The sequence below is a fragment of the Petromyzon marinus genome, unplaced genomic scaffold, assembly GCF_048934315.1.
Source record: "Petromyzon marinus isolate PM22_M1 ecotype Great Lakes invasive population unplaced genomic scaffold, UKy_Petmar_22M1.pri1.0 PM_G_Scaffold_39, whole genome shotgun sequence".
Taxonomy (NCBI): domain Eukaryota; kingdom Metazoa; phylum Chordata; class Hyperoartia; order Petromyzontiformes; family Petromyzontidae; genus Petromyzon; species Petromyzon marinus.
In genome coordinates, this window is record NW_027422972.1 from 2,192,680 (window position 1) to 2,219,324 (window position 26,645).

The following is a 26,645-nucleotide window of genomic DNA, read 5'->3' on the forward strand; positions in this document are numbered from 1 at the left end:
TGTGTGTGTCTCTGTGTGTCTCCGTGTGTGTGTCTCTGTGTGAGTGTCTCCGTGTGTGTGTGTACATGTGTGTCTCTGTGTGTGGTGTGTGTCTCTGTGTGTGTCTCTGTGTGTGTACGTGTGTGTCTCTGTGTGTGTGTCTCTGTGTGGTGTGTGTCTCTGTGTGTGATGTGTGTGTGTCTCTGTGTGTGTGTCTCCGTGTGTGTCTCTGTGTGTGTGTCTCTGTGTGTGGTGTGTGTCTCTGTGTGCGTGTCTCTGTGTGTATCTCTGTGTGTGTGTCTCTGTGTGATGTGTGTGTCTCCGTGTGTGATATGTGTGTCTCTGTGTGTGTGTCTCTGGGTGTGTCTCTGTGTGTGATGTGTGTGTCTCTGTGTGTGTCTGTGTGTGTGTATGTGGGGAGCGGTAGTGTAGTGGTTAGCGCTACGCCGCGCTACGATTCTCTGAACCGGTCCTGGGCCTCCCCTAGGTCGACTCAGCCTCAAATGAGTACCTGGTGTAGTGGTGTGTAGTAAACATCACCACTGGGGGAGACAAAGGCGGTCGGGCGTGGTGTTGGCCACCCACCCCCTCGTGTGCCGTGCCGGCCCTTATAGGTGCTGCTACTCGCTTACAGCACTCGCCCCTACAGATTGTTAAGGCTGTACGGGGGGTCTTTGTGTGTGATGTCTGTGTGTGTCTTGTGTGTGTGTGATGTCTGTGTGTGTGTGATGTCTGTGTGTGTGTGATGTGTGTGTGATGTCTGTGTGTGTCTTGTGTGTGTGTGTGATGTCTGTGTGTGTGTGATGTCTGTGTGTGTGTGATGTCTCTGTGTGTGTGATGTCTCTGTGTGTGTCGTGTGTGTGTGATGTCTGTGTGTGATGTCTGTGTGTGTGTCGTGTGTGTGTGATGTCTGTGTGTGTCTTGTGTGTGTGTGATGTCTGTGTGTGTGTGATGTCTGTGTGTGTGTGATGTCTGTGTGTGTGTGATGTGTGTGTGATGTCTGTGTGTGTCTTGTGTGTGTGTGTGATGTCTGTGTGTGTGTGATGTCTGTGTGTGTGTGATGTCTCTGTGTGTGTGATGTCTCTGTGTGTGTCGTGTGTGTGTGATGTCTGTGTGTGATGTCTGTGTGTGTGTCGTGTGTGTGTGATGTCTGTGTGTGTCTTGTGTGTGTGTGTGATGTCTGTGTGCGTCTTGTGTGTGTGATGTGTGTGTGATGTCTGTGTGTGTCTTGTGTGTGTGTGATGTCTGTGTGTGTGTGATGTCTGTGTGTGTGTGATGTCTCTGTGTGTGTGATGTCTCTGTGTGTGTCGTGTGTGTGATGTCTGTGTGTGATGTCTGTGTGTGTGTCGTGTGTGTGTGATGTCTTTGTGTGTGTGTGATGTCTGTGTGTCTTGTGTGTGTGTGTTGTGTGTGTGATGTCTGTGTGTGTCTTGTGTGTGTCTGTGTGTGTGTGATGTGTGTGTGATGTCTGTGTGTGTCTTGTGTGTGTGTGTGATGGCTGTGTGTATGTGATGTCTGTGTGTGTCTTGTGTGTGTCTGTGTGTGTGTGATGTCTGTGTGTATGATGTGTGTGTGTGATGTCTGTGTGTGTGTCTTGTGTGATGTCTGTGTGTGTCTTGTGTGTATGATGTCTGTGTGTGTGATGTCTGTGTGGGTGTGTCTTGTGTGTGTGTGTCTTGTGTGTGTCTGTGTGTGATGTCTGTGTGAGTCTTTTGTGTGTGTGTGATGTCTGTGTGTGTGTCTGTGTGTGATGTCTGTGTGTGTGATGTCTGTGTGTGTATTGTGTGTGTGAGTGATGGCTGTGTGTGTGATGTCTGTGTGTGTCTTGTGTGTGTCTGTGTGTGTGTGATGTCTGTGTGTGTCTTGTGTGATGTGTGTGTGTGTCTTGTGTGTGTGATGTCTGTGTGTGTCTTGTGTGTGTGATGTCTGTGTGTGTGATGTGTGTGTGATGTCTGTGTGTGTGTGATGGCTGTGTGTGTGATGTCTGTGTGTGTCTTGTGTGTGTCTGTGTGTGTGATGTCTGTGTGTGTCTTGTGTGATGTGTGTGTGTGTCTTGTGTGTGTGATGTCTGTGTGTGTCTTGTGTGTGTGTGTGATGTCTGTGTGTGTGTGTGATGTCTGTGTGTGTGTCTGACAGGTGATCCGCTCTTTTGAAATCGGATGAGGTAATCTCGCAGATCCTCATCGTTTGAGCAGCGTTAAGCCCCTCCCACAGATTTGAATATTCCCCAAGCTTCCTAATCACTGCCAGGCTCAGGCGTTAACATCTCCTAGCCACCGTGATGATGATGATGGTGGTGGTGGAACCCACGACCTCCTGTATACCAGGCGAGGTAGTCAACATCTCCTAGCCACCGTGATGATGATGATGGTGGAACCCACAACCTCCTGCTGTATACCAGGCGAGGTAGTCAACATCTCCTAGCCACCGTGATGATGATGATGGTGGTGGAACACACGACCTCTTGCTGTATACCAGGTGAGGTAGTCAACATCTCGCTCACCCCCAGGCTTGGTTGCAGGATGTCCACGAAGGGTCCCAAGTACTCGTTTGGCCTACTGCTGGATTCTCCTCCCCGGCGCACAAAGACCAGAGCCAAGCTACACAGCACCACCGCCTCCACCTCCTCCGCCTCCTCGTCTTTGCTCAGCTCCACGCCCGCGGCACGCCACTCCAGGATGCAAGGTCAGAGAGAGTGCAGGAGGGCAATCAGCGGCGGAGCCAGGGGGCGGGGGGGGGGGTGACAGGGTTAGACAATTGTCACCCCCGAAAAAAAAATAAAAAATCGAAAAATCTGAAACATTGTGCGTGTAAGTGCACGACACTCGGTCCGGCGGACTTCGTGTAACTGCACCGTCAGAGCGTGTCGCCAAACCGATGGCGTCTGGTTCAAGCCTGACTCTCTAATCATCTTCTTTGGTTCTTTCGGTAAAGTCACCACCACGTAGAATGAGAATAAAATAATAAAATAAAACAATAAAATTATCACGACGTTTCGGCCGCAACGCAGGTGGCCTTCTTCAGGCCACCTGTCGTCCCAACAGGTCTGTCCCTTTAAACCTGAAGAAGGCCACTTGTGTTGTGGCCGAAACGTCGTGAGGCTTTTATTGTTTTATTATTTTATTCTCATTCTACGTGGTGACTTTACCGCAAGAACCAAAGAAGATGAATCCTTGCAGTCATGAAAGCTTTAAATCGAAATCTCTAATCATTCTTGAAGTTTACATTTATTGAATGTCACCCCGGGCTGAAAATCCTGGCTCCGTCCCTGAGGGGGATGACGCCTCTCCGCGGATTATTTTGATGTTGACGGATTACCGTACTTTGGCTCCTCTTGCTCCTTATCCTTTGGTTCTTTTGGTGAGGTCACGTGGACTGCTACTACGTCAGCTCCTACGTCGGCGGTCCACCTGCTGTGTTCGTTTCACACCTGGTGACGGTTGCTTGTGTCGCGATCCAAACGTCGTGATCCATTAAAATGTTTTCGTACCTACGTGAGTTTTTGCCGAAATAACTCAACAACATGAATTCCTGCGGTCACAGCAGGTTTAAGGAACAGATTGCATCTCGCTGCTCTCCGCTCCCTGCGGAGCGTTAAGGCCCCGACAAGCCCACGGCTTTCCATTCCGGGCACCGTTCTGTGATGTTGCGTCGAGCGAATGTGTGGCCCTACGCAGCCTCTCCCCCCCCTCCCTTTAGAAAATCAGCTCGCTCCCTCCACTAGGGTCTTGTAAAGGGGAGCACAATTAATCCTGCCAAACAGGATTTCGCACAAGACCTCGCTGGGGTTGGTGGGCGGTGGGGGGGGGAGACGAGAGGGAGGCGTCGTTCCTCGCCAGCTGTCGAAGTATGCAAGCTCTCTCTCTTCTGTTTTTGGTGAAGCCTCTCTCTTGAACGATGTCGGCCTTCTGGTGCCATCGCGCTCCCCCCGTGCCGCGTTGGAACAGGGCCGTGAGCGCGAGGAGCCCCGAAGAAAACGGACCGCTTTAATTAAGTCTCCGTCCGCCCCCCCCCCCCCGTTTCTCTTGTTCCCAGAGTCGGGATTGGCCGACCGGAGCGGCAACGCCGACACCGCCACAACCACCAGCGGCGGCACCAGGGCCCGCGGCGGCGGCAGGGCCCGCGGCGGTGGTGGCGGTGGCGGCTGCGGTGATGCTCCCACCGTGGTGATGCCAGGCTTCTCCTCCTGGGCCCCGCGGGCGCCCCTCCCCGCTTCCCGGTTCCGTGCGGCGCCAGGCGGCTCGCGGCGGCAACGCCAGCGGCATGCGCCCGGCAGCAGCAGCAGGGCCACCACGTCCACCGGTAGACTCGCACAGAGACCCGTAGACTCACACAGAGACTCGTAGACTCACACAGAAACCCATAGACTCGCACAGAGACCCGTAGACTCACCACCCTTCATAGACTCACACAGAGACCCATAGCCTCACCACCCTTCATAGACTCACACAGAGACCCGTAGACTCGCACAGAGACCCATAGACTCACACAGAGACCCATAGACTCACACAGAAACCCATAGACTCACACAGAGACCCATAGACTCACACAGAGACCCATAGACTCACACAGAAACCCATAGACTCACACAGAGACCCATAGACTCGCACAGAGACCCGTAGACTCACACATAAACCCATAGACTCACACAGAGACCCATAGACTCACACAGAAACCCATAGACTCACACAGAGACCCATAGACTCACACAGAGACCCATAGACTCACACAGAAACCCATAGACTCACACAGAGACCCATAGACTCGCACAGAGACCCGCAGACTCACACAGAAACCCATAGACTCACACAGAGACCCATAGACTCACACAGAGACCCGTAGACTAACACAGAAACCCATAGACTCACACAGAGACCCATAGACTCGCCACCCTTCATAGACTCACACAGAGACCCGTAGACTCGCACAGAGACCCATAGACTCACACAGAGACCCATTGACTCACACAGAGACCCGTAGACTCACACAGAGACCCGTAGACTCACACAGAGACCCATAGACTCACACAGAGATCCGTAGACTCACACAGAGACCCGTAGACTCACACAGAGACCCGTAGACTCACACAGAGACCCATAGACTCACACAGAGACCCATAGACTGACACAAAAACCCATAGACTCAGACAGAGACCCATAGACTCACATAGAGACCCGTAGACTCACACAGAGACCCGTAGACTCACACAGAGACCCGTAGACTCACACAGAGACCCGTAGACTCACCACCGTTCATCGACTCACGACAGGAGGCAGCACCCCGTCTCTCTTGTGGCCCCGCAGCGACCTCGTTCTCCACGACTGACGACGCCGACGCCGGCGACGACGAGGAGGAGGAGGAGGTGGAGGCGAGGTCGGTGGTGGTGGCGTTGGCAGAGGGCCGAGGTATCGCTCGGGGCGAGGTCGGCCTGGCCAGCATCGACCTGCGCTGCCCCGAGCTGGTGCTGTGTCAGTTCCCCGACAGCCAGCCCTACGTCAAGGTCAGCCTCCGCCCCTCCTTCTCTCTCCGTGCACGAACACAAAGGGCCCCCCCCCCCCCGTGCAGTGCGTGTTATGAAGCGGGCCCTGAATTAAAAACTAAAACACGCACATTCTTCACCTGCGCGGTAAAACGATTGTCATTTTTTTCACTTGCTGTACGGCCGGATAATGCGACGCATCTCTAACCTAAGTTTTCTTTGTGGTTGTGGTTGTTTTGATTTGAAGCTTTCGTGACTGCAGCAGTAATTCATATTCTTAGCTCTTTCGGTAAAGTCACCACGTTGAAGGGAAACAATAAAATAATAAAATATATATAAAACTATAAAAATTCTCACGACGTTTCGACCATAACACAAACGGTCATCATCAGGTGTCAAAACCAATGGCAAGAAACATTTGAAAGAAGTGGCGGTTCACATTAATTTATTTATTTTCAATCGGTGCATTTATTTATAAAAATACGTTAGCGCCACGATTTGTCAGTTTATTTAGAATGACGAGTCCATCTATGTTCTGAAAAGAGGAGGGGGGAGACGAAAAATTAATGTATGCTGTCTGAAAGCCACCGTAAGCGTGAACAATCAATTAAGACCTGAAATAGTTTATCAAATCCTTCCAATGATTGCTAAGCCAGAATACATCTTCTCGGTTGAAATTGTCTCTGTGCTTATTATTTTATTGTTTCCCTTCAACGTGACTTTACCGAAAGAGCTGAGAATATGAATCACTGCAGTCACGAAAGCTTTAAGTCAAAATTTGATGCTTTTCTTGGTCGTGTTTTTGTTGGTTTGTTGCGGTTGCACTCTGATTCAAGAGCCGGATGGCTCACAGAGCTATACCCAAAATAAACTGAAAACTGAAACTGAACCTTCAACACGCTCAGCCGTTCGTAAAAGCTGAAGGGCGGTTTCGTATTCTGGTAAGAGAGCAGAATCACCGAACCGGAATTGATCGCTTGAAAGCGTTTAGCGCGGGGCCCTTGAAAGTGCGGGGCCCAGTAGCCACGTAAGTAGCTACGTGCCAATGTGTGCATGTCGTTATTCTGACGGTATGCAGTATATATATACATTGACAGGTTAAGTTAGTCTTAAACTATTAAACACTAGTTTTTTTATATTACCTTACCTCATGCACCTACCTTGGCACAGCAGTCAACCCACTGCACCTGTGTCTGTCCCGTGACCTCCTCCTGGTGCACCTAGCCTGGCACAGCAGTCAACCCACTGCACCTGGGTCTGTCCCGTGACCTCCTCCTGGTGCACCTAGCCTGGCAGAGGAGTCAACCCACTGCACCTGGGTCTGTCCCGTGACCTCCTCCTGGTGCACCTAGCCTGGCACAGGAGTCAACGCACTGCACCTGGGTCTGTCCCGTGACCTCCTCCTGGTGCACCTAGCCTGGCACAGCAGTCAACCCACTGCACCTGGGTCTGTCCCGTGACCTCCTCCTGGTGCACCTAGCCTGGCACAGCAGTCAACCTACTGCACCTGGGTCTGTCCCGTGACCTCCTCCTGGTGCACCTAGCCTGGCACAGCAGTCAACCCACTGCACCTGGGTCTGTCCCATGACCTCCTCCTGGTGCACCTAGCCTGGCACAGCAGTCAACCCACTGCACCTGGGTCTGTCCCGTGACCTCCTCCTGCTGCACCTCAGCCTGTTGTTCTCGTTGCTGGCGCTGCTGCTGCTGCTGCTTGTTCAGGCGATCACCAAGCTGCAGGTGCTACGCCCGCTGGAGGTGGTGATGCCGCACACGGCCTGCAACCCAAACGCCAGCAAAATGTTCACCCTGCTGAGGGACTACTTCCCTGTGAGCACGCACGGAGGGCATCGCCACCACTCACCACGCGGAGACTCCTAGACTCATCACACAGAGAGCCATAGACTCACCACACGGAGACTCCTAGACTCATCACACAGAGACCCATAGACTCATCACACAGAGAGCCATAGACTCATCACACAGAGACTCATAGACTCATCACATAGAGACATAGACTCATCACACAGAGACCCATAGACTCATCACGCAGAGAGCCACAGACTCACCACACGGAGACTCCTAGACTCATCACATACAGAGCCATAGACTAATCACACAGAGACTCCTAGACTCACCACACAGAGACCCATAGACTCACCACACAGAGACCCATAGACTCATCACACAGAGAGCCATAGACTCATCACACAGAGACCCATAGACTCATCACACAAAGAGCCATAGACTCATCACACAGAGACCCATAGACTCATCACACAGAGACCCATAGACTCATCACACAGAGACCCATAGACTCATCACACAGAGAGCCATAGACTCATCACACAGAGACGCATAGACTCAACACACAGAGACCCATAGACTCACCACACAGAGACCCACAGACTCATCACACAGAGACCCACAGACGCATCACACAGAGACCCATAGACTCACCACACACAGAGACTCCTAGACTCATCACACAGAGACCCACAGACTCACCACACAGAGACCCATAGACTCATCGCACAGAGACCCATAGACTCACCACACAGAGACCCACAGACTCACCACACAGAGACCCATAGACTCATCACACAGAGACCCATAGACTCATCACACAGAGACCCACAGACTCACCACACAGACACCCACAGACTCACCACACAGAGACCAAAAGACTCACCAGAGACCCACAGACGCACCACAGTGGGTGCTGCCACCTCGTGGTGAGTGCGTGTGCAGGAGGCCCACGTGACCACGGTGCTGAGGAAATACTTCAACGAGGAGCGGGGCATGGACGCCGTGCGGAGGCTCTGCGTGCCCCACATGGCCACCGTGCTCATGGACGTGCAGGGGAAGTGAGTGGGTGTGTGTGGGTGTGTGTGTGCGTGTGTGTGGGTGAGTGTGGGCGTGTGTGGGTGTGTGTGTGGGTGTGTGTGGGTGAGTGAGTGTGTGTGGGTGTGTGTGTGTGTGAGTGGGTGTGTGGGTGTGTGGGTGAGTGAGTGGGTGAATGTGTGGGTGTGTGGGTCTGTGAGTGGCTGAGTCGGTGTGTGGGTGAGTGAGTGTGTGGGTGAGTGTGTGGGTGAGTGTGTGGGTCTATGGGTGAGTGTGTGGGTGAGGAGCTCACCGGTGAGCTCCTCCGGCAGGCAAGGCTGCGTTGGCTGGGCCATGTAGCCCGCATGCCCAGCCACCACATGCCCAAACAGCTTTTGTTCGGCCGCATCGAGGGGGCTAAACGGGCACGGTACGGGCTAGAGAAGAGATGGAGTGGTTAGGGTTACCCACTCACTCACCCACCCACCCATCCACTCACCCATCCACTCATCCACCCACTCACCCATCCACTCACCCACCCCCCTCTCACCCTCCCACTCACCGACCCCCCGCCCACCACCCCCAGATACTACTGCCTGGCTTCGCTGGCGGCGCTGCTGCAGTATGTGGAGTTCATCCAGGGCGTGGTGCTCGCCCCGGCCTCCGTGCGCGTCTCCTTCTGCGGCAGTGAGCGCACCGCCATGATCGACGGCACCACGGCCGCCAACCTGGAGCTGCTGCGCAACTCCCACGACCCCCGGTAGACGATGCCTCCTCCTCCTCCCTCGCTAGCGGGGATAGCCGCTCCCCCTTCTGTGTGTTGGTGTGTGTGTGTTGGTGTGTGTGTTGGTGTGTGTGGTGTGTGTGTGTGGGTGTTGGTGTGGTGTGTGTGTGTGGGTGTGTGGGTGTGTGTGGTGTGTGTGGTTGTGTGTGGAGCCAGGAGATTGAATATCTACCCTCGGGGCTCCTCCAGAAACAACGAAAAACCACTACGGGTGGCCACGTGGAATGTTCGAACGCTCACTGCGGAGGAGAGGCTGCCACTCCTCTGTCGGGAGCTGGACCGGTACCGCCTGGATCTATGTGGCATTCAGGAGGTCCGGTGGACTGGCTCTGGCTCCTGCCACCATGAGGGGTGGACAGTCCTCTACTCGGGACAGCAGACTGCCAAACAACAGGGAGTGGTTCTTCTTTTGAACAAAAGAATGAAGGGGGCGTGGGAGCGTGGCGGTGAGGTGTGGGAAGCTGTAAGCCCCAGGCTACTTTGGGCTCGCCTTCCCATCAACCCGAGGCGAGGAATGGTGGTCGTGGTTACTTATGCCCCCACCGAAGATGAACATCCGTGGAGGGATGCAGGCAAAGCCGATGAGTCAGATGCCTTCTATGACCTCCTGTCACAGGTGCTGGCTAAAGTGGCCCCTCGGGATAGAGTGGCCCCTCGGATAGGTCATGTAACCCGCATGCCCAGCCACCACATGCCGAAACAGCTTTTGTTCGGCCGGATTGAGGGGGCTAAGCGGGTGCGGCACGGGCTAGAGAAGAGATGGAGTGATGTGGTACAGGAGGACGTGGAGCTGAGTGGACTTGCCGATGACTGGTACCAGCGGTGTCAAGATCGGCCTCTGTGGAGGAGGCTCGTGAAGGACGCTACTGGGCAGTTGGAGGCAGTCGCCCTCCAACAACAATGGAGGGCAGAGGAGCGACGCTCACAACAACGAGCGGAGCGCCGGGTGGCTAAAGCACAGCAGGTTGCCACAGTAGGGGGCACAGGTGGTGCATCAGCCAGTCATCTCAGTCAGTCGACCCGTGGCACCTGGGTCTGCCCCGTGACCTCCTGCCAGTGGGCGTTCGACACTTCACGTGGCCTCAGGGTGCACATAGCCTGGCACAAGCGTCGTGGTGATGTCACCGCCACTTAGTGGTGAATGGTGGTTGTTGTTGTTTTGTGGTTTGTGTTGGTGTGTGTGTGTTGGTATGTGTGTTGGTGTGTGTTGGTGTGTGTGGGGGTGTGTGTGGGTCCAAGTGTGGTAGTGTGTGTGTGTTGGTGTGTGTGCGTGTATGTGTGGGTGTGAGTGTGGTATGAGTGTGTGGATGTGTGTGTGTGTGTGACCCTCCTCCACCCGTGTGTGTGCGTGTGTGCGTGCGAGCGTGCACCCAGGAGCTCCCACTCGCTATTCGGGGTGCTCAACTACACGAGGACGCGTGGAGGAGTGCGCCGGCTCAGAGCCAACATCCACGAGCCGCTGGTGGACGAAGAGACGCTCAGAGGCCGTCTCGACTGTGTGGATGAGCTGATGCAGGAAGACAACTTCTATAGAGTGCAGGCCGGTGGGTGGGTGGGTTGGTGGGTGGGTAGCTGAGTGGGTGGGTGGGTATGTGGGTGGGTGAGTGGGTGAGTGAGTGGGTGGGTGGGTGAGTGGGTGAGTGAGTGGTTGGGTGGGTGGGTGAGTGGGTATGTGGGTGATGGGGCAGTTGTGGAGAGAGTGGAGAGTTTCCCATACCTGGGCAATGTGCTCATGACCGGCTCCGGTTTAACAGCAGAGGTCTCACTCCGAATCAGTCGAGCGGCATTATCTTTTAATCGGTTGCGTAACGCTGTGTGGAAGTTACCTGGTCTGTCGCTCCGCACGAAGCTTCGGGTCTTCCCTCCCTTCTCTACGCTTGTGAAACGTGTACCCCCCTAATGGAACATCTTCGCCGGTTAGAAATATTTAGGCTGGCCTGCCTACGATCAATCCTGGGTTTAACCAGGCTGGATTGTGTAAGGAGCTCACAAATCCTCGAAAAATTTGGACAAAGTCCCATCGGTGAGCTCCTCCGGCAGGCAAGACTGCGTTGGCTGGGCCATGTAGCCCGCATGCCCAATCACCACATGCCCAAATAGATTTTGTTCGGCCGGATTGAGGGGGCTAAACGGGCGCGGCACGGGCTAGAGAAGAGATGGAGTGATGTGGTACAGGAGGACGTGGAGCTGAGTGGACTTGCCAATGACTGGTACCAGCGGTGTCAAAATCGGCCTCTGTGGAGGAGGCTCGTGAAGGACGCTACTGGGCAGTTGGAGGCAGTCGCCCTCCAACAACAACGGAGGGCGGAGGAGCGACGCTCACAACGACGAGCGGAGCGCCGGGTGGCTAAAGCACAGCAAGTTGGCACAGTAGGGGGCACAGGTGGTGCATCAGCCAGTCATCTCAGTCATCTTAGTCAGTCGACCCGTGGCACCTGGGTCTGCCCCGTGACCACCTGCCGGTGGGCGTTCGACACTTCATGTGGCCTCAAGGTGCACATGGCCTAGCACAAGCGTCGTGGTGACGTCACCGCCACTTAGTGGCAAATGGCGGTTGTTGTTGTTGTGTATGTCTGTGTGTGTGTCTGTGTGTATATGTGTGATGTCTGTGTGTATGTGTGTGCAGCTATCAGTCAGTTTCTGGATGTAGACCACCTCTCAATGCTGATTCAAATCCCTAAGACAGAGACGGTGAGATGATCACTTTAATCATCATCAGCATCACCTCGCTCAGCACCACACAGTACCCCTTCATCACGTTAAACAGGGGTGGGGAACGTCCGGTCTCTGGCCCTGCCAAGGCAACCGCAGGCAGGACTCGAAATTCAATAAATCTAGGTAGAGCAAACCTGGAAGAGCAGTTGCGAGTAGCAACAACATCGTCAATACCGGCTAACATCACCAAACGCTTCGCCAAAGAGAAGCAGTTCCAGCCCATCGCATTAGGGGCGAGTTAATTAAACGTTTGACCGGATATAACGGGCTAATTTTTAAGTTGATCAATGTTGTATGGCCCGCGAATGATGTTGTAAATATCCAAATGGCCCTTGGTAGAAAAAAGGTTCCCCACCCGTGATGTAGAGAGAGAGGCTATTTAGTGATCTATTTATTTGTCTATATTTATCTCTACATGTATCTATCTATATTCGGTAAAGTCACGTAGAAGGGAAATAATATAAATATAAAACAATACAATTTTCTTGCTGTGGTTTTCACACCTTGATGATGATTACTTGTGTTGCAGTCGAAACTTCGTGATAATTTTATTGTTTTATATTTTTATTATTTTATAGTTTCCCTTTCTACGTGGTGACTTTACCGAAAGAACCAAGAATATGAATCCCTGCGGTCACGAAAGCTTTAAATCAAAATGTATCTATCTATGTATCTGTCTATCCATCCACCCTGTTCCAGTTGAGAACTGCTGAGTCTAAGATCAACTACGCCATCCACCTCAAGCATGTCCTGGAGTTGGTGTCTCCACTGCAGGTTACATCGCCTGCCCAAGATCACTGTCATCACTAATTATTGTTAATCACTACCATCACTAATTATCATTAATCACTGTCATCACTAATTATTGTTCATCGCTATGATCACTAATTATCATTAATCACTGTCATCACTAATTATTGTTAATCACTACCATCACTAATTATCATTAATCACTATCATCACTAATTATTGTTAATCACTATCATCACTAATTATTATTGATCACTGTCATCACTAATTATTGTTAATCACTATCATCACTACTTATTGTTAATCACTATCATCACTAATTATTGTTAATCACTGTCATCACTAATTATTATTGATCACTGTCATCACTAATTATTGTTAATCACTATCATCACTACTTATTGTTAATCACTATCATCACTAATTATTGTTAATCACTGTCATCACTAATTATTATTGATCACTGTCATCACTAATTATTGTTAATCACTGTCATCACTAATTATTATTGATCACTATCATCACTAATTATTGTTAATCACTGTCATCACTAATTATTATTGATCACTATCATCACTAATTATTGTTAATCACCATCATCACTAATTATTGTTAATCACCATCATCACTAATTATTGTTAATCACTGTCATCACTAATTATTGTTAATCACTATCATCACTAATTATTGTTAATCACTATCATCACTAATTATCGTTAATCACTGTCATCACTAATTATTGTTAATCACTATCATCACTAATTATTGTTAATCACTGTCATCACTAATTATTATTGATCACTATCACCACTAATTATTGTTAATCACCATCATCACTAATCATCGTTAATCACTATCATCACTAATTATTATTAATCACTATCATCACTAATTATTGTTAATCACTATCATCACTAATTATTGTTAATCACTGTCATCACTAATTATTATTGATCACTATCACCACTAATTATTGTTCATCACTGTCATCACTAATTATTATTGATCACTATCACCACTAATTATTGTTAATCACTGTCATCACTAATTATTATTGATCACTATCATCACTAATTATTGTTAATCACTGTCATCACTAATTATTATTGATCACTATCATCACTAATTATTATTGATCACTATCATTATCATTAAGCTGCCACTGGGGGTGCCCCTAGGCCACAGCAGACTCACACACAGAGACAGCTGCCACTGGGGGTACCCCTAGGCTACAGCAGACTCACACACAGAGACAGCTGCCACTGGGGGTGCCCCTAGGCTACAGCAGACTCACCCACAGAGACAGCTGCCACTGGGGGTGCCCCTAGGCAACAGCAGACTCACACACAGAGACAGCTGCCACTGGGGGTGCCCCTAGGCAACAGCAGACTCACACACAGAGACAGCTGCCCCTGGGGGTGCCCCTAGACCACAGCAGACTCACACACAGAGACAGCTGCCACTGGGGGTGCCCCTAGGCAACAGCAGACTCACACACAGAGACAGCTGCCACTGGGGGTGCCCCTAGGCAACAGCAGACTCACACACAGAGACAGCTGCCACTGGGGGTGCCTCCACAACACCCACAGGTAGGGTGAGTGGCAGGTGAGGTGAGTGGTGAGGTGAGGGGTTGGTGAGGGGTGGGTGAGTGTTGAGTGAAGGGTGAGGTGAGTTGAGTGGTGAGGTGGTGAGTGGTGAGATGGTGAGTGGTGAGTGACAGGTGCAGGTGTCACCCTCACCTATCTCTCCCCTGCTGTGTTCCCAGCGAGCGCTCAGCCCCTGCAAGACTCCACTGCTGACAGCCTACCAGAGCTCCCTGTTGGACTGCAGGTGACGAGGAGACCAGGCTGGTGGTGGTGGTGGAGGTGGTGACTGTGGTGACGGTGGTGGGGGTGATGGTGGTGGAGGAGGTGGTGGTGGTGGGGGTGGTGGTGGGGGTGGTGGTGGTGGGGGTGATGGTGGTGGAGGAGGTGGTGGTGGTGGTGGTGTGGGTGGGGGTGGTGGAGGAGGTGGTGGTGATGGTGGGGGTGGTGACGGTGGTGGTGGTGGTGGTGGGGGTGGAGGTGTGGGTGGTGGTGGGGGTGATGGTGGTGACGGTGGTAGTGGTGGTGGTGGTGGTAGTGGGGGTGGTGGTGTGGGTGGTGGTGGTGATGGTGGTGATGGTGGTGACGGTGGTGAGGGTGATGGTGGTGATGGTGAGGGTTGTGACGGTGGCAAAAACAACCCCCTACCTCCTCGTTGGTACCGGATGGCAACGCTGTGGTGGGCAGTGCCATGGGGGGAGGGCCTATTTAGATTTTTGGCTTTTCCCTTAATGACGTTTGTAGCCACCACAGCAGCCAATTGGGGGCTCTGCATGGGTGCGAGGGGCTGGTAACCCATCTACGTTCAATTAATTATCACCAAACCATGAATGAAAAATGTAATTAATAAGCTTGTGCCGGAGGCCCCGGGGGGATAGGCATTTATGACGTCTCCTGGCCAAACCCCATTTGGCGGAGCCAGGAGACTGAATCCTTCCCCTCGGGGCTCCTCCTTTAACAACGAAAAGCCACTACGGATGGCCTCGTAGAATGTTCGAATGCTCACTGCGGAGGAGAGGTTGCCACTTCTCTGTCGGGAGCTGGACCGGTACCGCCTGGATCTCTGTGGTAATCAGGAGGTCCGGTGGACCGGCTCTGGCTCCTGCCACCGTGAGGGGTGGACAGTCTTCTACTCAGGGGAGGAGACTACCAAACAACAAGGAGTGGCTCTTCTTCTAAACAAAAGAATGAAGGGGGCGTGGGAGCGTGGTGGTGAGGTGTGGGAAGCTGTAAGCCCCAGGCTACTTTTTGGGCTCGCCTTCCCATCAACCAGAGGTGAGGAGTGGTGGTCATGGTTAGTTATGCCCCCACCGAAGATGAACATCCGTGGAAGGATGCAGGCATAAGTCAGATGCCTCCTATAACCTCCTGTCACAGGTGCTAGCTAAAGTGGACCCTCGGGATAGAGTCATCTTGTTGGGTGACTTCAATGCCCGAGTTGGTCATGATGCTGACACCTGGTCTGGAGTGATTGGAAGGCATGAGCCAGATCAGCTCAATAACAACGGCAGGAGGTTGCTAGATTTGTGTGCAGCCCATGGGCTTATAATTACCAACACGCTGTTCCGGCATCGGCGCATCCACACAACATCATGGATGCATGCCGGGTCTAAGCAAGGCCATCTACTGGATGTCATAGTGACGGAACAGCGAATGCGGGCCCATGTCCTTGACACCAGGACCTACCGTGGTACTGATCTGCCCACTGACCATCGACTAGTCATCTGTAAGATGCGCCTGCCATTCTTCCACTCCGGTGGTGGGTGTACACCCAGGACCCCATTTAAACCCATAGTGGCCTGGTCTCAGTGTGGCTGGGGTTGGCATCGTCCCCCACTCCTCCTAATGTCGAGGGACAATGGGCGAGATTTAGGACTGTGGCTCATGCAGCTGCAATGGCTGCTTTGGGTACACGGTCCAGACCTCCCCAGAGACCTTGGCTGACAGTGGAGGTGCTCAGGCTGGCTGAGAAAAAGCGACAGGCCCACTCTCATAGCCTACAGCATCCCGCGTCGGAGAATGAGGAGGCTTACCGTAACCTTTGCTCGGAGGTATGGAGAGCCGTGAGGTGCTGCAAGGATGGGTGGTGGTCGCGGGTTGCTGAGGAGATGGAGTCTGCCTCAATGGCCCGCGATCACAAATCGCTCTTTAACTCCATAAAAAAATATAACCTGCAGCGCCACACCTATTACCATCATTAGGGGAAAGAACAGTGACCAAATCTCCGACCCCGAGGAACAGGTTTGCATATTTGCTGAGCATTTCTGTGAGGTCCTGGGGGAGGAAAAATCCCTCAACCTGGAAAACATCGTGGGCCAAAGTGGGGATGACACTACTGAGGCTGCGGTGCCTCAAATATTGGAAGAAGTCACCCCCTGTGAGTGGCTGGCTGAGGTGCCATCTGTTGAGGAAGTACTGAAGGCAATCCAGAGTCTGAGACCAGGAAAGGCACCGGGTAGAGACGATCTCCCATGCAAAATGCTGAGGAAGGGTGGCGTTTGTGCACAAACTGTCCTACATGACATCATAACAACAGTCTGGACCACTGGATGGGTTCCGCAGGATTGGAAGAATGCCCTGGTGGTCCCCCTCTTTAAGAAGGGGGACCGCACAGACTGTAACAACTACAGGGGTATCTCACTCCTCAGTGTGCCGGGAAAGGTCCTAGCAAGGATTATTCAACATCGCCGTGCAAGGCACGCTTAGAAGAGGCATGCGGAACCCCAATGCGGTTTCAGGAAAAGGCGTTCCTGCACATGTCATATTTTCTGTCTGTCTGCTACAGTATAGGTATAGGGAATTCCAACAAGACCTACATCTCTGCTTTATTGACCTGACCAAGGCCTATGACACCATCAGTAGGCCTGGGCTCTGGGTTGTTCTTCGTGCTTTCGAAGTCCCTGACCCTCTGCTCATGATCATTAAGGACCTTCATGATAGTGAGCGGGCCCAGGCAAATCTACGTGGCCGGGAGTCGGAGCCATTCCCTGTACACCTTGGGGTGCGGCAGGGATGTCCTCTGGCTCCCACATTATTAAACATCTATTTTGACCACGTAGTTCGTGAAGTCTTCAGTAGCTGTACCGGAGGAATTCCCATCTGGTACAGATAGAATGGGAGGCTGATCGATGCCCGGGTGCGGTCAAGGGATGGCTCCCGATTGTTCAACCATGTAATGTATGCCGATGATCTGGGAATTGCTGCTCACTCAAAGGAGGAGTTGGAGGCACTGCTGCTGAACCTGGAGCTTGCCACTAAGAGGTGGAGCCTTACCCACTGAAACTAAGCACTTGCCTGGGTATTTTGTGCCATCGGACACTCCACCCCCACAACTTCCAATTGGTGATGGGATAGTTGTGGGGAGAGTGGAGAGTTTCCCATACCTGGGCAGTGTGCTCATGACCGGCTCCGGTTTAACAGCACTCGGAATCGGTCAAGCGGCATTATCTTTTCATCGGTTGCGTAATGCTGTGTGGAAGCTACCTGGTCTGTCGCTCCGCACTAAGCTTCAGGTCTTCTCGGCCACAGTCATTCCCTCCCTTCTCTATGCCTGTGAAACGTGGACCCCCCTAAGGGAACATCTTTGCTGGTTAGAAACATTTAGGCTGGCCTGTCTACGATCCATCCTGGGTTTAACCTGGCTGGATTGTGTGAGGAGCTCACAAATCCTTGAAAGATCTAGGCAAGGTCCCATCGGTGAGCTCCGGCAGGCAACACTGCGTTGGCTGGGCCATGTAGCCCGCATGCCCAGCCATCACATGCCGAAACAGCTTTTGTTCAGCCGGATCGAGGGGGCTAGAGAAGATGGAGTGACGTGGTACAGGAGGACGTGGAGCTGAGTGGACTTGCCGATGACTGGTACCAGCGGTGTCGAGATCGGACTCAGTGGAGGAGGCTCGTGAAGGATGCTACTGGGCAGTTGGAGGTAGTCGCCCTCCAACAACAACGGAGGGCGGAGGAACGACGCTCACAACAACGAGCGGAGCGCCGGGTGGCTAAAGCACAGCGGGTTGGCACAGTAGGGGGCACAGGTGGTGCATCAGCCACTCATCTCAGTCAGTCCCCCCCTGGCACCTGGGTCTGCCCCGTGACCTTCGTGCCAGCGTGCGTTCAACACTTCACGTGGCCTTGAAGTGCACATGGCCTGGCACAAGCGTCGTGGTGACGTCATCGCCACTTAGTGGCGAACGGCGGTTGTCGTCGTCGTTGTTGTCGGCGACGGTGGCGGCGTCGATGGCGGCGGCGACACCACAACCCCCACCGCGTCTCCTCCCCCGCTGTCCCCGTGCCAGGTTCCCTGCGATCCTGGGCAAGCTGCGCACGGTGCTGACCGACGATTTTCCCTTCCGCAAGGGCAACCTCCTCTCGGCCAGGACACGGCGCTGCCACGTCGTGCGCCCCGGCCTCAACGGCTTCCTGGACCTCGCTCGGCGCATCCTCTCCGAGGCTGTCGGAGACATCGAAGGCACGGCACGGCTCACCCACCCGTAGCCCTCCCCGGCCGTCTTTGTATCTCTCTCTTCCTCTCTCTCTCTACCGCCTGCTGCTGTACGTTTGAAGTTTGCGTGTCTCTCTCATCATCGTCATCATCACGGTGGCTGCGAGATGTCAAGTACCTCGCCTGGTACGCAGGAGGTCGTGGGTTCCACCATCATCTCCCCCCCCCCTCTCCTCCTTTCTCCCCCACTCTTCCCCCTCTCTCCCCTGCCCATTCTCTCTCTCAGAGATCATCAAACAGCTCTCCGTGATTCACAGCCTGCCCATTCTCTCTCCCAGAGACCATCACACAGCTCTCCGAGATTCAGAACCTGCCCATTCTCTCTCTCCCAGAGATCATCAAACAGCTCTCCGTGATTCACAACCTGCCCATTCTCTCTCTCCCAGAGATCATCAAACAGCTCTCCGAGATTCACAACCTGCCCATTCTCTCTCTCCCAGAGATCATCAAACAGCTCTCCGAGATTCACAACCTGCCCATTCTCTCTCTCTCAGAGATCATCAAACAGCTCTCCGTGATTCACAACCTGCCCATTCTCTCCCTCCCAGAGACCATTACACAGCTCTCTGAGATTCAGAACCTGCCCATTCTCTCTCTCCCAGAGATCATCAAACAGCTCTCCGTGATTCACAACCTGCCCATTCTCTCTCTCCCAGAGATCATCAAACAGCTCTCCGAGATTCACAACCTGCCCATTCTCTCTCTCCCAGAGATCATCAAACAGCTCTCCGAGATTCACAACCTGCCCATGTCCATGAGCTACAGCGCCCTGCGTGGCTTTTACATCCAGACGTCCGCTCACTCCCTGCAGCCCGAACAGCGTCTGCCAGAGGTCTTCATCAAGGTCAACGCACAGAGACTCACAGACTCATCACACAGAGACTCACAGACTCACCACACAGACTCATAGACTCATCGCACAGAGACCCATATACTCATCGCACAGAGACCCACAGACTCACCACACAGAGACTCATAGACTCATCACATAGAGACTCATAGACTCATCGCACAGAGACCCATAGACTCATCGCACAGAGACCCACAGACTCACCACACAGAGACCCATAGACTCACCACACAGACTCATAGACTCATCGCACAGAGACTCACAGACTCATCACACAGAGACTCACAGACTCACCACACAGACTCATAGACTCATCGCACAGAGACCCATAGACTCATCGCACAGAGACCCACAGACTCACCACACAGAGACTCATAGACTCATCACATAGAGACTCATAGACTCATCGCACAGAGACCCATAGACTCATCGCACAGAGACCCACAGACTCACCACACAGAGCCCCATAGACTCACCACACAGACTCATAGACTCATCGCACAGAGACTCACAGACTCATCACACAGAGACTCACAGACTCACCACACAGACTCATAGACTCATCACACAGAGACCCATAGACTCATCGCACAGAGACCCACAGACTCACCACACAGAGACCCACAGACTCACCACACAGAGACTCATAGACTCACACAGAGACCCATAGACTCATCACATAGAGACCCATAGACTCATCACACAGAGACCCATAGACTCACCACACAGAGACTCATAGACTCATCACATAGAGACCCACAGACTCACCACACAGAGACCCATAGACTCACCACACAGAGACCCATAGACTCACCACGCAGAGACGCATAGACTCATCACACAGAGACTCAGACTCACCACTCACAGACTCACCACTCATAGACTCACCACTCACAGACTCACCACTCATAGACCCAGAGTCTATGTGTGAGTTTATGTGTCTAGGTGTGAGACTATGTGTGAGTCTGTGTCTATCTGTGAGTCTATGTGTCTTTGTGTGAGTCTATGTGTCTATGTGTGAACTATGTGTGAGTCTATGTGTCTACGTGTGAGTCTGTGTCTATGTGTGATTCTATGTGTCTATGTGTGAGTCTATGTGTCTATGTGTGTGTCTACGTGTGAGTCTATGAGTCTATGTGTGAGTCTATGTGTCTATGTGTGAGTCTATGTGTGAGTCTATGTGTCTATGTGTGAGTCTATGTGTCTATGTGTGAGTCTCACCCCTCACCCCACCACTCACCACACCCCTCACTCACCACCCCTCACTCACCACTCAGCGCACCACTCACCACACCCCTCACTCACCCCTCACCACCCCTCACTCACCACTCACCACCCTCACTCACCACTCACCACCCCTCACTCACCACTCACCACCCCTCACTCACCACCACTCACCACCCCTCACTCACCACTCACCACCCCTCACTCACCACCCCTCACTCACCACTCACCACCACTCACTCACCACCACTCACTCACCACTCACCACCCCTCACTCACCACTCACCACCACTCACTCACCACCACTCACTCACCACTCACCACCCCTCACTCACCCCTCACTCACCACTCACCACCCCTCACTCACCACTCACCACCACTCACCCCATCACTCACCACTCTCACTCACCACTCACCACCCTCACTCACCACTCACCACCCTCACTCACCACTCCCCACCACTCACTCACCACTCACCATCCTCACTCACCACTCACCACCACTCACTCACCACTCACTCACCCCTCACTCACCACTCACCACCCCTCACTCACCACTCACCACACCCCTCACTCACCACTCACCACCCTCACTCACCACTCACCACCCCTCACTCACCACTCACCACCACTCACCCCATCACTCACCACTCTCACTCACCACTCACCACCCTCACTCACCACTCACCACCCTCACTCACCACTCCCCACCACTCACTCACCACTCACCATCCTCACTCACCACTCACCACCACTCACTCACCCCTCACTCACCCCTCACTCACCACTCACCACCCCTCACTCACCACTCACCACACCCCTCACTCACCACTCACCACCCTCACTCACCACTCACCACCCCTCACTCACCACTCACCACCACTCACTCACCACTCACCACCCCTCACTCACCACTCACTCACCCCTCACTCACCCCTCACTCACCACTCACTCACCACCCCTCACTCACCACTCACCACACCCCTCACTCACCACTCACCACCCCTCACTCACCCCTCACCACACCTCACTCACCACTCACCACCCTCACTCACCTCTCACTCACCACTCACCACCCCTCACTCACCCCTCACCACACCTCACTCACCACTCACCACCCTCACTCACCCCTCACTCACCACTCACTCACCACCCCTCACTCACCACTCACCACCCCTCACTCACCACTCACCACCACTCACCCCACCACTCACCACCCTTCACTCACCACCCCTCACTCACCACCCCTCACTCACCACTCACCACCCCTCACTCACCACTCACCACCCCTCACTCACCACCCCTCACTCACCACTCACCACACCCCTCACTCACCACTCACCACCCCTCACCACCCCTCACTCACCACTCACCACACCCCTCACTCACCACTCACCACCCCTCACTCACCACTCACCACCCCTCACTCACCAGGTGAGCAAACGTGGGAACCTTCTCAGCTACACCACCATGGACCTCATGAGGCTGAACTGCCGCAGCCAGGAGGCCGTGGAGGAGATTTACCTCATGTCCAACGTGTGAGAGAACACCCCTACCCCAGGCAGAGTGTGGTGGACTAATCTCCATCTGTTCCTCCACTCACTGCCCCGTCTACCTGTGGGGGTTGCAGAGGAACCCCCTGGCTATGCCCTGCACTACTATACACTACACTATACACTACACTATACACTACACTATACACTACACTATACACTACACTATACACTACACTATACACTACTATACACTACACTATACACTACACTATACACCACAATATACACTACACTATACACTACACTATACACTACAATATACACTACACTATACACTACACTATACACTACACTATACACTACACTATACACTACTATACACTACAATATACACTATACTATACCCTACACTATACACTACTATACACTACACTATACCCTACACTATACATTACTATACACTACACTATACACTACACTACTATACACTACACTATACACTACACTATACACTACACTATACACTACTATACACTACACTATACACTACAATATACACTACACTATACACTACACTATACACTACTATACACTACACTATACACTACACTATGCACTACTATACACTACACTATACACTACTATACACTACACTATACACTACTATACACTACACTATACACTACACTATACTACTATACACTACACTATACACTACTGTACACTGTACATTACACTATGCACTACACTATACACTACTATACACTACACTATACACTACTATACACTACACAATACACTACACTATACACTACTACACTATACACTACACTATACACTACTGTACACTATACACTATACACTACACTATACACTACTGTACACTATACACTACACTATGCACTACACTATACACTACACTATACACTACTGTACACTACACTATACATTACTATACACTACTACACTACACTATGCACTACACTATACACTACACTATACTCTACTGTACACTACACTATGCACTACACTATACACTACTGTACACTACTCTTTACACAACACCCTTTGGGGAGGGGAGGGTGACCCCCGCTCTGTCTCCGTGCCCAGGGTGTTGTCCAAGCTGTTTGCGGAGATCCGGGAGGACATTGTGTGTCTCTACAAGCTTGCTGACGCAGTGTCCATGGTGGACATGCTGCTGGCATTCGCTCACCGCACCACGCTCACCAAGTCCGGTACGCGGTGGGTGGGTGAGTGGGTGGGTGAGTGAGTGGGTGGGTGGGTGGGTGAGTGGGTGGCTGAGTGGGTGGGTGAGTGAGTGAGGGAGTGAGTGGGTGAGTGAGTGGGTGAGTGAGTCGGTGGGTGGGTGGATGAGTGAGTGGGTGAGTGAGTGGGTGAGTGAGTGGGTGAGTGAGTGGGTGGGTGAGTGAGTGAGTGAGGGAGTGAGTGGGTGAGTGAGTGGGTGAGTGGGTGAGTGAGTCGGTGGGTGGGTGAGTGAGTGGGTGAGTGAGTGGGTGAGTGGGTGGGTGATTGAGTGGGTGAGTGAGGGAGTGAGTGAGTGAGTGGGTGGGTGAGTGGGTGGGTGGGTGAGTGAGTGGCCTTCACCCCCCGTGACCTCCCCCCGTGATCGTCACCCCCGTGACCTCCCCCCGTGACCTCCGCCCCCGTGACCTTCACCCCCCGTGACCTCCGCTCCCGTGACCTCCCTCCTGTGACCTCCCCCCCCGTGACCTCCTCCCCCCCCGTGACCTCCCCCTCCGTGACCTCCCCCCCGTGACCTCCCCCCCGCTGTCTGTGGTGAGCTGCAGTCCGTCCGGAATTCTCTGACACGCTGGCCCTCAAGGGGGCTCGCCACCCCATCCTGGAGCGGGTGCTGGGCTGGCCGCTGGTGCCTAACGACGTCTTCCTGTCGGACGCCTCAAACTTCCTCGTTGTCACGGGGCCCAACAACAGCGGCAAGTCCACGCTGCTGAGACAGGTGGCACTCTGCCAGGTGATGGCACAGATCGGTGAGTGGGTGGGGGGGGATGAGTTGGTGAGTGAGTGAGTGGGTGGGTGAGTGAGTGAGTGAGTTGGTGAGTGGGTGAGTGAGTTGGTGAGTGAGTGAGTGGGTGAGTGAGTGAGTTGGTGAGTGGGTGGGTGAGTTGGTGAGTGAGTGAGTGGGTGGGTGAGTGAGTGAGTTGGTGAGTGGGTGGGTGAGTTGGTGAGTGAGTGAGTCGGTGGGTGAGTGAGTTGGTGAATGGGTGGGTGAGTTGGTGAGTGAGTTGGTTGGTGAGTGGGTGGGTGAGTTGGTGAATGAGTGAGTTGGTGAGTGAGTGAGTGGGTGAGTGGGTGAGTGATTGGGTGAGTGAGTCAGTGAGTTGGTGAGTGAGTGGGTGAGTGATTGAGTGGGTGAGTCAGTGAGTGAGTGAGTGAGTGGGTGGGTGAGTGACTGTTTGAGTGAGTGGGTGAGTGAGTGATTGAGTGGGTGGGTGGGTGAGTGAGTGGGTGAGTGATTGAGTGGGTGGGTGAGTGAGTGGGTGAGTGATTGAGTGGGTGAGTAAGTGGGTGAGTGATTGAGTGGGTGAGTGAGTGGGTGAGTGAGTGAGTGAGTGGGTGAGTGAGTGAGTGAGTAGGTGAGTGAGTGAGTAGGTGAGTGTTTGAGTGAGTGAGTAGGTGAGTGAGTGAGTGAGTAGGTGAGTGAGTAGGTGAGTGAGTGAGTGGGTGATTGAGTGAGTAGGTGAGTGAGTGGGTGAGTAAGTGAGTGAGTGGGTGATTGAGTAGGTGAGTAAGTGAGTAGGTGAGTGTTTGAGTGAGTGAGTAGGTGAGTAAGTAAGTGAGTGAGTGTTTGGGTGAGTGAGTGAGTAGGTGAGTAAGTAAATGAGTGAGTGTTTGAGTGAGTGAGTGAGTAGGTGAGTAAGTAAGTGAGTGAGTGTTTGAGTGAGTGAGTGAGTAGGTGAGTAAGTAAGTGAGTGAGTGTTTGAGTGAGTGAGTGAGTAGGCGAGTAAGTAAGTGAGTGAGTGTTTGAGTGAGTGAGTAGGTGAGTAAGAAAGTGAGTGAGTGTTTGAGTGAGTGAGTAGGTGAGTAAGTAAGTGAGTGAGTGTTTGAGTGAGTGAGTGAGTAGGTGAGTAAGTAAGTGAGTGAGTGTTTGGGTGCTACCACTGCTTCAGGTTGTTTCGTACCAGCCGACTTTGCCTGCATGAGGATCGCTGATCAGATCTTCACTCGCATCGGTGTGGACGACGACATCCAGCCACTCTCCTCCACCTTCACCATCGAGATGAGAGAGGTGGGTGGGGAGTGAGAGGGTGGGTGAGTGGGTGGGTGGGTGAGTGGATTGGTGAGTGGGTTGGTGGGTGAGTGTGTGAGTGGGTGGGTGAGTGTGTGAGTGGGTTGGTGAGTGGGTGGGTGAGTGGTTGGGTAGGTGGGTGAGTGGGTTGGTGAGTGGGTGTGTGAGTGGGTGGGTGAGTGGATGTGTGAGTGGGTGGGTGAGTGGGTGGGTGAGTGGTTGGGTAGGTGGGTGATTGGGTTGGTGATTGGGTGTGTGAGTGGGTGGGTGAGTGAGTGAGTGAGTTGGTGAGTGGGTGGGTGTGTAGGTGGGTGAGTGGGTGGGTGACCCCCGGTGACCCCCATGACCCCAGGTGAACTACATAGTTCGCACAGCCACCGACCGCTCTCTGGTGATCATCGACGAGCTCGGGAGGGGCACCGGGGTCCACGAGGCCCTGGGGATCTGTCACTCGGTCTGTGAGTGTCTCCTGCAGCGCAAGGTGGTGACCACTCACACTCACCACAAACACTCACCACTCACACTCACCACACTCACCACTCACACTCACCACTCACCACTCACCACCCTCACCACCCTCACCACCCCTGTGTGTCTCCCCCCCCCTCCCCCAGACGTTCACCATCTTCGCCACCCACCACCTGGAGCTGAGCCACCTCTCCACCCTCTACCCCAACGTCTCCAACAGCCACTTCCTGGTGGAGTCGCGCAATCAGCAGCAGCAGCAGCTGCCCTGGGCCGGCCGTCGTGACGGTAAAGCCGCTGGTGCCGACGACTCGCGGACGGTGCCACGTGTGACGTGCACGTACAAGCTGGTGCAGGGGCACACGCCGGACACGCACTACGGTACTACGCGTGTGTGTGTGTACGTGTGTGTGTGTGTACGTGTGTGTGTACGTGTGTGTGTGTGTGGTCCGGCAAAACAACCCCCTACCTCCTCGCGGTGCCGGATGGGCAACTCTGTCGTGGACAGTGCTTTGGGGCGAGATCCAATTTTGATTGGCTCCTCCCCTCATGGCAAATGCATCCACCACAGGGGCTAAACGGGGGCTCTGGACAGGTGCGAGGGGCTGGTAACCCTTCCACCTTCAATTAATTACCACGAAACCACGAGTTAAACTGAAATATGTAACTAATAAGCTTGTGCCGGAGGCCCCGGGGGGACAGGCGTCTATGACGTCTCCTGACCAAACCCCATTT

The 26,645-nt window shown here is 53.1% G+C and overlaps 1 protein-coding gene across 1 annotated transcript; it reads left to right on the forward strand.

Moving 5' to 3' along the window:
* Window positions 1–1,057: 1,057 nt before the first annotated feature.
* On the forward strand, window positions 1,058–26,291 carry LOC142916498 (mutS protein homolog 4-like; the record flags this gene model as incomplete). The annotated part of the gene is made up of 16 exons (XM_076061628.1): window positions 1,058–2,143; window positions 2,501–2,664; window positions 4,015–4,301; window positions 5,180–5,479; window positions 7,178–7,285; window positions 8,207–8,322; window positions 8,865–9,038; window positions 10,437–10,610; window positions 18,403–18,575; window positions 19,157–19,452; window positions 22,116–22,219; window positions 23,288–23,412; window positions 23,986–24,186; window positions 25,327–25,445; window positions 25,798–25,926; window positions 26,060–26,291. Coding segments are annotated over exons 1-16 (2,707 nt in total), but the record flags the coding sequence as incomplete, so codon positions are not given.
* Window positions 26,292–26,645: the final 354 nt, after the last annotated feature.